At 32.6% G+C, this 13,407-nt stretch overlaps 2 protein-coding genes across 6 annotated transcripts in view; one reads left to right on the forward strand and one right to left on the reverse strand.

Annotated features, from left to right (window-relative positions):
- LOC139495729 (sperm flagellar protein 2-like) overlaps window positions 1–1,043 on the reverse strand; it is a 42,183-nt gene extending 41,140 nt beyond the window's left edge. For 4 of the 5 annotated variants that reach the window (XM_071284112.1, XM_071284094.1, XM_071284102.1 and 1 more), the window contains exon 1: window positions 719–881. In XM_071284112.1, the coding sequence (XP_071140213.1) occupies window positions 719–776 (58 nt within the window). In that variant the 5' untranslated portion in view covers window positions 777–881. Of the gene's footprint in view, window positions 1–718 lie in introns of all 5 variants that reach the window. The other variant, XM_071284120.1, reaches the window with a different exon arrangement.
- A 19-nt stretch (window positions 1,044–1,062) lies between these two features.
- The window catches only part of LOC139495754 (eukaryotic translation initiation factor 2D-like), a 44,423-nt gene continuing 32,078 nt past the window's right edge, over window positions 1,063–13,407 (forward strand). Inside the window, exons 1-4 of the mRNA XM_071284128.1 lie at window positions 1,063–1,117; window positions 9,187–9,259; window positions 12,252–12,526; window positions 13,064–13,166. Coding sequence (XP_071140229.1) covers window positions 9,204–9,259; window positions 12,252–12,526; window positions 13,064–13,166 — 434 coding nt within the window. The 5' untranslated portion in view covers window positions 1,063–1,117; window positions 9,187–9,203. The remainder of the gene's footprint in view (window positions 1,118–9,186; window positions 9,260–12,251; window positions 12,527–13,063; window positions 13,167–13,407) is intronic.

Raw genomic sequence — 13,407 nt, forward strand, 5'->3', positions numbered from 1 at the left:
TGGCATGAGACTGAATAATATATATATTTATCAGTTTACTAAAATATAAGGAAGGAACTCAATAGTCGCGACTTAATGCGGAAGTCATAGGGAATACTCCTAAATTTAGGGAGGGATGTCAGAGTTTCCTGGTGTCACACCAAGAAAAAACTTGGTGTTTGGAGTTTGGGAAGCCTTTCGCGAAATCTGTACTGTACCAAACAATAGGGCTCTTCATGGTTAGTTAGGCCATATTGGATAGGGGGCACATTTTCATAATAGAGGTAAAAATGGTGCGAAAAATACAGGAAAACATCATTAAAACAGTGCAGTTGCTTGGAAACATGCATAGGATTTACCTGACCATACTTTCATACTATTTCAACCTCTTTAAAAAAAATCTGCCCCCTATCCAATAAAACGTAAACAAACCGTGAAGAGCCCTATAAAAGAGCAATAGTTCTATGACGTCAATAGTTCAATCTGGGCAGTTTCTTGGGTCAAACGGGACAGATTTCCAAATAGCAATGAGGTGTATATTGTATCTAATTGAATGAGTAGAAAGGTGTTAAAATAATATTTTGTCGTATCCATGGATTGTCGAAAACAATACCTAGACAGGTGCTACCTGATGTATAAATTAAGACTGACGATGATGAGCTCAAGTTATTGTCATATTGGTGCATGTATGTTTCAGTTGTTTGCCAATGGAAAACTCTAAGAAATTTTTGTAACTTACCAACTTTTTGGGATATAGTAAGCTCATCATTGAGCCATCCGCATAAAATATCTGTCATTTTCGTTTATTTAGTATGGAAAGCACTCAAAAGACATTAAAAATTATTCTTTACTAAACAGGCAACCATTTTGACGCACCGTTCTTCACCAAGGTAACCAAGTCAAACTCATTTGAAACATCTCTTCTGATTGGTCTATTAACTTTTAAATTCGTATTGTCGCAAATATTAAGTGAATCATTCGATCAGGAAAACCAGATGAATTTCATCAAAATGTGACAAAGATGTAGAAATATTGTTTGAAGTTATTTTTTTGACACATAAAGTAAATATATGGAAAAAAAAATCTTTTACGACTGCCGAAAGTGAGTTTACAGGATATTGCCCAATACCAACATCGGGCACTTGTCTAGTCTCGATCACCCAGACGCATTATGAATATAGCGTCTGGATTTTTGTGTCTTTGGATTTCGTTCATAGATGGCGTTTTAAAATTAGGTAATGACCTTGACTACATGTTCCCGGAAGGAAAAACTTCAGGAAATTATATGGACGATAACATGCGGCAGTGGTTGACCAGAGTTGATCAGAGTTGTGAGGTTCAGTGTAAAATGAAACGTTTAAACAGCATGGAAAATAGACAATTAACTTATCAAGGTTCATGTTTACGAATGTCTCTTAATAGGATAGGGAAAAGGTAGTTTTTTAACACATAACTCAGAAAGGGGGGGGGGGGGGGTGTGCAAACTTATCCTTGGTTGTTACAACCTACTGTTTTTGTACACCTTTATGCAACCAAGGATTAGTTTGCAAAATCATAACAACCAGAGGCGGATTTAGGGGGGGGCCTGGCCTCCCCTTTTTGAGAAAAAAAATTGGTTGCTTATATAGGGAATCATTGAAGCGTGACTGGAGCGGGCCCCCTCTTAGGTCAGTCAGTGGGCCCCCACTTTGAAAATTTCTGGATCCGCCACTGACAACTAGTATCATAAAAATAAAATATTTGACAGTTTGTATTAGGTTTGTAGTTTTAAATATTTTACCTCATGCATCGATCAATGAAATCTGAGACAACACAGTAATCTCAGCTGAAATCTCAATATAAAAAAAACCCAAAACTACCAAAACATTTGACTCTTGAGTTATACTGCAAATCACAAGGATATTTAATATGACTAATCTGCAGTAAGCACCAAGAATTGATGCTTAAAGGGAAGTCCCTTCTTGTACTTTATGCAGATGAGTCAAACTCCTAAATTATTTAAAATATATTTTAAAAGCATATTTTTAAGATTATAGATTCTGTGTCCAACCAGCAAAGATCATCAAGGGACGGTGCAAGAGAATATGAAATTCTTCTTACAATAAGACAATTTATCCTCATGCTATATGGATTATGCCATTTAGAATTTAGAATGCACTTAATGAAACTAACAATTAACAATTGTTGATTGCCATAACAGGCTGATTAGTATTGAGAATGAAATAAATAATATGACCAACAGAATACAGTATATTATAACTATCTATAATCTATGTACATTGTAATCTATGCATAAAGTATCTGCATTGAGTTGCATCTGAAATAGTAAAATACTGACATATTATATCTTTTCCAGGTCAGTTATCTGTATTGAATGGCTGGAGAATACAAACCTAGTACAAATAAATATAGGGGAACGAAGAGGCCTCACATATAACTGACTGTCATTGGGTAATTTTATTATTAATAAAAAATTGAGAATGGAAATGGGGAATGTGTCAAAGAGACAACAACCTGACCAAAGAGCAGAAAACAGCCAAAGACCACCAATGGATCTACAAAACACTGAGAAAATCACGCACACAGAGGCATGCTTCAGCTGCCACCTTAACAAAAATGTGTACTACTCCTGGTAACATGGGGTCAAGGTGATAATGAATGTTATACTAGACTCCGAAATATATAAATGAACTAAAATTAAATATCATACAAGACTAACAAAGGCCAGAGGCTCCTGACTTGGGACATGCGAAAAAATGTGTAAGGGTTAAACATGTTTTGCAAGATCTCAACCTATCCAGCTAGCCATTGTAGAAAAACAAAAACAATAGGCACATTAAATCTCAGTTTAAAGAAGTCATATTTAGTCCTATGTCAGAATAGGAAACAAACCAAACTAAGCAAAATGACGATGAAAAAATTTACAAAGGACTACTAGCAGTTACTGACATGTTCCTCGGACATATGTGAACTTAACTTTAAATGTCATACACTATATGCATGATATGTTTTATCACTTTTTGACTTTTTTTTTTTTAGCATATGAAATATATCTTGAATATATTGTACCAATGGTTTTTTTAAGAATATTTTTTTGGCACCCTAATACCGGTACGACATGAATTACCAATAAGAAAAATAATTTCTTTGGTTTTATTCCGATACAGATACATGAAGTCAGACTAAATGTTTTTGAACCTTGCATATCTACTTGAACTTGTTTCTTAGTTTTGCAAAATTACTTTATTCAGTAAAATTTCTAAACAAATGTATAGTTTTGTAGACATTGGCCTCACACAAATTGCATTTTATTAAACTTGAGCTAATTATATTTCAGCAAAAGGCTTTGCAGCCATACAAAACATGTATTTCATCTTGGAAGAAAAAGAACAACAGTCCTGATGATGGTGACAGGTCAAATTAATCTACCAGGTAACACATACACAACATATTGTTTTAAGGCTTTTCCATTTAAACATACATGCATGCATATTGGGACCAGGGAAGACACTTAGAGATCCAAAGTTATAATGTGGGGTGGGGTTAATTGCAATGAAAATGTTAGTGAAATTCTCAATTGGCTTCTATCAGTTGATTATTGATTAAGTATAAATTTAACTTTATTAGCTATAGTTGAAAAATCTACTTTTTTCATCTGTTATATTTATCCTTCCATGGATGGGCACTTGTTGTTTAACTTACATACATTATTGTTATGTTAGTTTAGTAAAATATAATAATGGATTAAACCCAGATTTTAGTTAAATATAGCCTCCTTTTGTTGTGCTTGATATCCTGAATTTTTTTTATATTAAGATAAGTAAGTTAACACTTATAGATATTCTCCATCAAATATAATATTTTTTTACAACCAGTATATATTTTAAATGGAACGTCAGAAAGCGAGAGTAAAAAAAAAACAATTCACAAAAACAGAAAAATTGAAACAAATGCATGACATAGATGTGTTGAAAAACAAAAGGAATGTTTCTCTGTTTAAGAGTTATTGTATGGACTACAAACACAATACAACCCTCTTAAGGTTTATGTACCCTTCTGTTGCCATTTTTGTACGAATTTTTCAAACCTCAATTGTATCAAAACTAAAGATATAATAAATAATAGAGAAAGGCCATTTAGTACATGTTCCAAGGGGAAACTTGATGCAAAGCATTATTTTTTACTGTTTCATTGCATTTGATAGAAAAAGAGGACTTTGTGGCAAATAAATCAAGATTTTTATAGAAAATCCACAGCCTTTAATACAAAGATTTTTGTTATAAAATTTGAAACATAAATTACTCACTTGATTTTCTATGATGTGCTAGTGTTTATTTTTTACAAAAAGTTCTAAGTAACCTGTAAATTCCAAAACACCTCGTGCTGAGTCACTAAAGTCGAGCGCACCCTAAAAGGTGTACTTGATTTTGGTCATTTTTATACTTGTCTTAACCAATAACTACATTTATAAACTTGTTTTAAGGAAATCAATGCTAACACTGCATGCAATAATCCTATATCTATCAGTCATCAAATTGCCAAATATGAGAGTACAAGGATAAAGGCTGTGGATTTTCTATAAAAATCTTGATTTATTTGCCACAAAGTCCTCTTTTTCTATTAAATGCAATGGAACAGTAAAAAATAATGCTTTGCATCAAGTTTCCCCTTGGAATATGTACAAAATGGCCTATCTCTATTATTCATAATATCTGTAGTTTTGATACAATTGAAGTTTGAAAAGTTCGTACAAAAATGGCTACAGAAGGGTACATAAACCTTAAAACCCAGGTTATATCAGGTGTTAAAAGTGAACATACACTGCTTGTATATGATTTATAGTTCATAACAGTCTCATTCTGTACCTCTGTCAAATTAGCCATACTTGGTATAGAATAAAGATTATTTGTACACAATGATTTTCAATGTAAAGTTTCACATAGGAAAATAACTTTGTATAATTTTCATATGTCTGTTTCCTGTAAACTAGTAACGATTACCAGTATAGTTGTATAGTTCTGAGCATTTTGTCAAACATATAAACTTGTTATAATATTCCCTGAACATTTTGGTACAGGATTGTGGGTAAAACTCTTAAAATATAAATATTTCTGTAACAATTGTACATGTAATAACAATTAGCCACTTCATGATATCCATTACCAAAAATGTTGTATAGTCTGATTATAACCACAGAATTTACTTTGCTTTTCAGATACTAGTGAAGAAATAAAGAAACAAGAGTAGACACCATTTGACCAACTGTGCTTACAATACTTGTGCAATAGTTGTAATTGATGTCCATACTACATTGTAGTGTCATACATGTATGATAATACATTACAGCATCCATAGAATTATCATCTTGGTCGTCAATGCCTCTCATTTCTTAATAAATTGCATTTGTTATTTTGGTTGTATGATTTTCTAAAAAGCCTTTTTTGTTATTAATGGAGTAGAATGTTGAAAAAACAAATGACAAAGATCATTGCTGAATGAAGTACAAGTATTTTTTTAAAGTTTAAATAGACAATTGGTATGGTGTTTGAGTGATGTAAAATAGATATTTCTTATTTGTTTCCAGTACATTAATAAGCACTTTATCACACAATCAGTGACAGATCCAGAAATTTTCATAAGTTGGGGCCCACTGACTGCCTAAGAGGGGGTCCGGCCCACTCCAGTCATGCTTCAGTGATTCCCTATATAATCAACCAAATTTCTTTCCAAAAAAGGGGAAGCCAGGGGCCCCTGGCCCCCTCTAAATCCGCCTCTGACAATACCATGAAAATAAATTAGCTGTAGCTATTTGTTGTATTTCGTTTTACATTGTTTATTTCTGACATAAAACCCGCTTAAAAAAATACAATTTGAAACTAGAAACACTTATCCTAAAAATTGCATTTTAATATTAAAACCAAAGAGAATGAAGAAAGAACACTATCGAGTGTACCTTAATATGATTCTGAAAAGTAATCATTGCATTGAATGCTTATAATTATAATGAGATATGGTATGATTGCCACTGAGATTTATATCCACCAGAGTTCAAATATTGTGCATTCAATTTGTAGGTCACCTTTCAACCTTCAACAATGAGCAAAATCCATAGCCTATAGTAAGCTTTAAAATGCTCTAACATGGCAAAAAACATTGTTAATCTAACTGATATTTCTAAATTACCGAATGTTCAATTGTTATGATGGAGAAAATAAGTGGCATTACAGTTTATCATGTTTATGTCATGGACACAAAGACCATCTAGGAGTTTTGCAAATGCCTACTTTGGACAGTCAAACGACAAGTAGGAATAAAAAAATCTACTTTAATGTTGAATATATTAAATTGAGAATAGATATGGGGAATGTGTCAAAGAGACAATTAAGTAGAAGAAAACAGCCAAAGGACACCAATGCTTCTTATCACAGCAAAGAAAATCCAGCTCCCTCAGGCAGGCTTTAGCTGAACTAAAATGTGTACTAGTTCAGTGAAAATAGATGTCATACAAAACTTCAAAACATAAATGAACTGAGATTGAAAGTCCTACAAGGCTATTTAACATGCATAAAAATAAGAAGATGAGTATAAAAAAGATGTGATATAATTTCCAATGAAAAACTATAGGTTACTGTACAGCTTCAACAATGAGCAAAACCCATACAACGTAATACCAATATACAGTTGTATAAAGATGAAGGAAAAACAAACGACAACCACTGAATTAGAGGCTGTTGCCTTGGGACAGGCACATATATACATACATACAGGATGTGGTTGGGTTAAACATGTTAGCGGTATCCCAACCCGCCCCCCATACCTAGGACAGTGGTGTAACAGTACAACATAAGAACGAACTATAACAAAATCAGTTGAAAAAGGCTAGTCATCAGATGGATACAATTAGAAATACTACATAGAGTGGACGTGGCAGGGTACTTGTATATCCCAACAACAAAGGTACATTTGAGTATGATTGCCAATGAGACAACTCAATCAAAGTTCAAATCAAGTGGATGTTATCAATTATAGGCAACTGTACAGTCTTCAACAATGAGTAAAACCCATATATAGTCTGCTGTTAAAGGCCCAGACATAAATTATATGAAAAATTCAAATGAGAAACTGACGGCCTAATTTATTACAAAACAAAAAATATCGAAAATTAAAAATTACATGCATGAACCAACAACAACCACTGAACTAAAGCTTAAGGCATAACGCTGTACAAGGGTTAAATAATACTATTAATTTGAAAGCATGCCTTTTATGGCTTTATTTGTAAATACCCAGCTTTCTATCTAATTGCCAACTGCAGAAATTGTAATATTTCATAAAAGGCTATCAGGAACTATGATACTGAAAATATATGGTTTTTGGTAGGGTTTGTGTTGCTTTCTTTAGTTTTTGTTGTTGCGTTGTGTCCTTCTTTATGACTATAAATACTAGGAAAAAGAAATAACCTAGTAAACTGAATTAGTAAGTCTATCAAGCCTCTAATCCTTGTTGTTAGGGTATATTAAGAAAATAAAATTGCAATGAATAACAATACAGTAGAAAGTAGGTCAACAAACACTATCTCGATGTGGCTATATATGTATGTAGATTTATGTTAAATTGAAGGGCATGTAAATAAATTAATCAGATTTTCCTGTTCTTTTAGTTAAAACCATTCACAGCCAAAAATATCTGGTGAAATTCTGTTGATTGATGTGCAACTCAGTATATTATATAAAGGCATACGACTACAATTCACACATATGCACAGTACATAAAATCATGAGTTACTTAATCCTGCAAAAATCCATAGAAGAATATTGACAGCAATCGATCAATGCAATACTGCTTTGCTCTACAAAATAAAACAAATTTATTATACATTAAATATTGAATCACCTGAGTAAAAAATTGTCTATAATAATAGTCTGAGGTCCTACTCAATAAAATAAGACCTTGTACAGCTGTTGCATACTTGCAGTGTTTTATTCATATTATAAACCATTACCAGGGTAACAAAGAAATACAATATTAAAGACTTCAAATCAAAGAGGACTGACATAAGACCAAATAAGGTACACAAGCTCCATACAAATTTAAAAAAGAATGTTTAGAGAGGGAAGGCATCACAGAAAAAAACATGCCTAGTCCTATAATTTTTGCATCTACATGTAAGCAAAAATATAAAATAGTCTTTCAAAGTGTCAAAATTATTTGGACTCTTGGACATGTTTTGAACTTACGATACCAGATAGATGAAAATAGTTCTTTCAATGCCAATGGGAAACATTTCTTCAAATAATATAAATATATGCTCATTTGACATAAATTTTGTACTAAAAAGTGGCTTTTACAACAAAAACAAAATTAATCACTTCAAATGTATTACTCATATAAGGGAGCTACCATTTGATTTTTATGGGGGGGGGGGGGGGGGGGGGGGGCTAGGATGTAATTTGAAAAAAATAGGCAGGACAGGAGTTTTGATTAAAAAAAAAAGGCAGGATGAGACATTTGCAAAAAAAAAAAGTCAGGACGGCAATTTAGGTAAAAAAAAGTCAGGATAAACTAAAAAAAAAAAGGCAGGACCGAACAGAGTGAAAAATAAAAGGCAGGACAGATATTACAGCTAAAAAAAAACCAGGACAAAATTTTTCATCCTAGCCCCCCCCCCCCCCCCCCCCCATAAAAATCAAATGGTAGCTCCCTAAGGGATAGTCATGCAATTGAGGGGTTGTTCCTAACCTGTTGGAGGCAATGTCTTTTTAATACAATTATTAAATTAAAATTATTTTGAAACTCAGATCACAGGGGTTTGTTTCAAACCCTGTGCTCAGATGTTCAACTGTTCAATAAATTTATGTTGCGCGACTTTACTGTTTTTGCTTTTAAACCTATCAACTATAACCTACAATTCACCTACTGCCTTTTGACAACACATTAATTACACCATGACCCTTTAACACGTATATGCTAGCTGCATGTTGATGTTCTGTGGTTGAAGTCGATAAAAAACAAGCACTCATGGAGGCTGCCATTTTGGATGTTGTGGGTCAAACTATCATTTCGGATACTATCGTTACTTTTCATAGGGTCTACGAATAATCCAAAATGTTCCGAGTCTCTGACAGAAATCTGTCATAAGAATTTTTACCATTGCGAAAACCCAGACGTTTGATTTGTAAAATTCAAGCGTCTGGGTAATCGAGACTAGCACTTGTCAAGTAAAAATGTTCCACAAACCGTTTAAAGTCAAAACACAGACAGCAATAAAAGGATCAGAAAGGTATATGTGATCTCAATTTTTTTCGAACTTATGCCTTCTAATAGAATCCGGGTCCGTTCGCGCCCATTCACGTTCGCACCCACTCATGTTCGCCCCCTTTCACTTTCGCACCCTACATGTTCGCATCCCAAGTCCGTTCGCACCCTACATGTTCGCGCCCAATTTTAATTGGTTTGTGTATAATAACTATAGCTTTGTAATCAAGCCTTGGCAAGTGTATTCTTATATTTGTTGTCTGTCTCAAAATAAAGTGAGACAGCATTTTTTTTTGTGTTGAATAAATCTTAATCATGGTTTTTGATAGTGTATTGTTAAAAAAAAATGTAATTAAATAAAGTGGGATTGATCATTCTGTCAACGTTTTATTTTGTGTTGAATAACTCTTAATCATATTTTGATTAGTGTATTGCTATAACTTTGTTTCAAAATAAAGTGAGATTCTGACTACGTTTTTATTTGTGTGTTGAATAAATTTTAGGCACTGGCTACGGTTACATGGAAATGTAACAATAATAAAAATATTATTGTTACATTGGAGACTAAATACCGGAATGAATGGTTGGGTAAGGACCTGATTAATTACGAATGTAACAATAACTATTGAGGCTACGGTTACATAGCGTTATTGTCACATAAAAAAACAACAATGTACGATGGGACTTGTAATATGTACTAAATAAAAGTTCGAGACATTTATTTTATATTTACAATACATACAATTATTACATACACTTTCTTAAATTTTTTATTTACAATGGCAGTTTCTACATATCCAGTAAGTGGTTTTTGAGCATGTTTAAGTCCAACACATTTTTTATGAATCCACTCCAAGCAGCCATCACACAATACCAGTCATGCGCATTGTGAACGTCTGTATGGCATACCGTGCAATTCCATTCTGCGATATTCCATTTAGAAGATAAGGCAACCTTTAATGTTTGCCATGCTTCTGGTGATAAATGCTTTTTTACTCTAGCAATATTGATATTCTCATCCAACATTTTGGTTGGAAGCATACTTTTATCACTGAGCCCGATCGAGTTCTCAACAACAAACCATTGAACTATATGTTTCGCCTTTGGCACTACTAATCTGAAGTAGAACCCTTAAGAACATCAAAACCATTAATACGTAAAACTATTTAAAGACCATTTGTTGAATAATAATATTTATCATTTATCATTATTACGTACATATGAAAGAATTTAGCAACACAACTATAGAAGATTTAAATTAATAAATCTAGCATACATTGCTGTTTTTAATGTAACAATAACACAATGTAACCGTAGCCTCAATAATTATTGTTACATTCGTAATTAATCGGTTCCTTACCCAACTTTGCCATCCGGCAATTAGTCGCCGATGTAACAATAATATTTGTATTATTGTTACATTTCCATGTAACCGTAGCCAGTGCCTAAATTTTATCATGTTTTGGTTATAATAGTGTATTGCTTTATTTTATTGTTTCAGACCAAGCTGTTAAAAATAATTATCTTATGTGTTTTTCAATTAAAATCTTGAATGTTTTACTTACACCAAAGAAATTTATAACAACAATCATGATTTTCCAATTATTCAACTGGAATTTGAATTAAAATTGGGCGTGAACGTGTAGAGTGCGAACGAACCTTGGGTGCGAACGTGCTAGGTGCGAACATGAAGGGTGCGAAAGTGTATTGGGCGCGAACGAACCTGATACCCTTCTAATAAATTAAAATGAGATAGGTGCTCCCTGATCAGCCCCTGGAAGTTAAAGACCTCACAAAAGGGACGAAAGATATCAGAGTGGGTCTCATTGGGGTCTAAGCGTGACGCGGGATTGCCGACTTTTTGTAAGCGTGACACATGAAAGTCAGATTATTGTGTGATGAAACAGGAAATGAAGTCCAGCCGGACACGGGAATTTACAAAAAAATGAGAATTACTTACGTACATACATGTAGTGTAAGGGGGATACGGGAATCTGACAAAACAGTAAGTGGGATCTGGGATCAGAACCCCCCAATGAGACCCCCACCAGAGGGAGAGTCCAACTCATAAATTGAAAATAAACTGATGAAGTAGAATATTGGATTTACTTTAAACCAATTATTTCAGAGCACTGCATTTTATTTGCAAGTGCTGCAAGGTATATGAAGGATACTTTTAATATAACATTGAATTATTTGAATATCACTCACTCTATGTTTATACTTTGTTGTAGTTCGTGGCATTATAGAAGGCCATTTTGTCTTTAAAACAGTGGAGATGTCTTGTTGACAGATTTTAGGTCAACTACAAAATAGATATGCAATGGGCAATAATGAGATTTAAATAAAATAAAATAAAAATATATAATAAATAACAAATTTAGCAACAATCAATAAGACATATTTTGTTTTAATTAAGTTTTATAAGTAATAAAGATAAGTATAAATTTGATATCACATTAAACATGTTAAACAAACAAATCATTATGATAATTTTTTGGCAAATTCATACGACTTACATTTGAAACATAACATTTAGTTATTTATAACTATCATTTAAATAGTCTAAACTTTCTTGTAATATGATCTTTCTGGGTTGACTCTCATGAAGGAAAGTTTTTATTGATGGAGTAAAATGGAGTACATGATGAGAGAACCAATCATTTGAACCATTTTGTAGCTGATCTGAGTTAAATATAAAGTCATTGATGATAATATTTTGGTTTAGTAATAATACATGTAGTCATGTTAGTCATGCAAATAGGTTACTCTTGACTTCTCGAAATAAAGATTGATAGTCAGTAATTCATTCTGATTGAAATTAGATACATTATGAATTACTGTATTTAGTGTAATAAAGTATTTCCTTAGACTGATATTACATTTGCTTCAGGGACTCTAACGAAATGATTCACACAGGCGTTGGTTCACCACATGGAGTTTAATATTACATTTGTTTATGCTGTATACATAATGGCTACATAACTTAACCATGATAACTGATTATTCAATTCTAGGAAAAGAGTTAGAAATGACATTGAAAAGTTATTCCCTAATCTGCAACCAGCAGACTTGCTTCAGATTATTCCAGCCAAAGATGAGATGACAGTGGCCAAAATCTATACCCACTCTGGGGAAAGTTTGGTGATCTATTGTGTTCAGAAGAATCCTGTGTTTATAGAAGTATTTAAAGAATTGATACCCACTATTTATACCGTGTGGAAGTTCCCAGAGTTGTTACCTGTGTTCAGGACCTATCCTCCTGTATTCTCTAAATTAAAGAGCGGGGCAGGTAAAGAAAATACTTAAAAGCAATTGATGATTATTTAATCTTAAATTGAAATAATAATTTGACTTGTCTGTAATAAATATTAAATCATGGTGAAAACATTTATAGGTGTGTCAGTTCCATTAACTGTTTCTGAAGCCTTATAAAATGTTGTTTTTTATTTAGAAAACTATAAAGACAAACCTCTTTGATAGAATCTTACAATTTTTCTGTCCCATTAACAATTATTTAACAAAAAAAATAATAATATAATGTTTAAAGAAAATGTTACACCTGAAAGATGCATGCAACAAACTGATTGATAGGTAAATCCTTGAACTTAATTTGAGTGCAATATTTTATACCCTGCAATAAAACAATTTTTAAAATCTTGACACAAGCTGTCTCTTATATAACTGATACAAATAAAATCATTTTGTAAATTTTGAAGAACAAAAAATAAAATGCTTCCATTTTATTAAAGATGTTGAAATATCCATACGTTACTGAGATAAAAAAGCAAAACAAACCGAATTTTGAGATTCCTATTTTTCATTTCAGACTTGATGTTGCCTGGAGTTATTGTTGAAGGGGAAGTAACTCCATATACATTTAGAAATATCAAAAAAGGAGACCTATGTAGTGTATGTCTCCTTGGAAATAAGTAAGTTTGAATGATGACCAAATGCTTGCTTCAGTAATTTATTAGAATTTTAATCAGATTACTATTACATGCTGAAAATACATCTACAATTGTAGAAGTATTTTCAGCATGTAATAGTAATCTGATTAAAATTCTTATACGGTGTAAGAAACAATCACAGTAGTAGTAATGGATTTTGTGCTTATATGTATACTGAACAAATATATTGCCATACACATGTTTCTGTTTATTATGTTGCCTT

The sequence above is a fragment of the Mytilus edulis genome, chromosome 1, assembly GCF_963676685.1.
Source record: "Mytilus edulis chromosome 1, xbMytEdul2.2, whole genome shotgun sequence".
Classification (NCBI taxonomy): domain Eukaryota; kingdom Metazoa; phylum Mollusca; class Bivalvia; order Mytilida; family Mytilidae; genus Mytilus; species Mytilus edulis.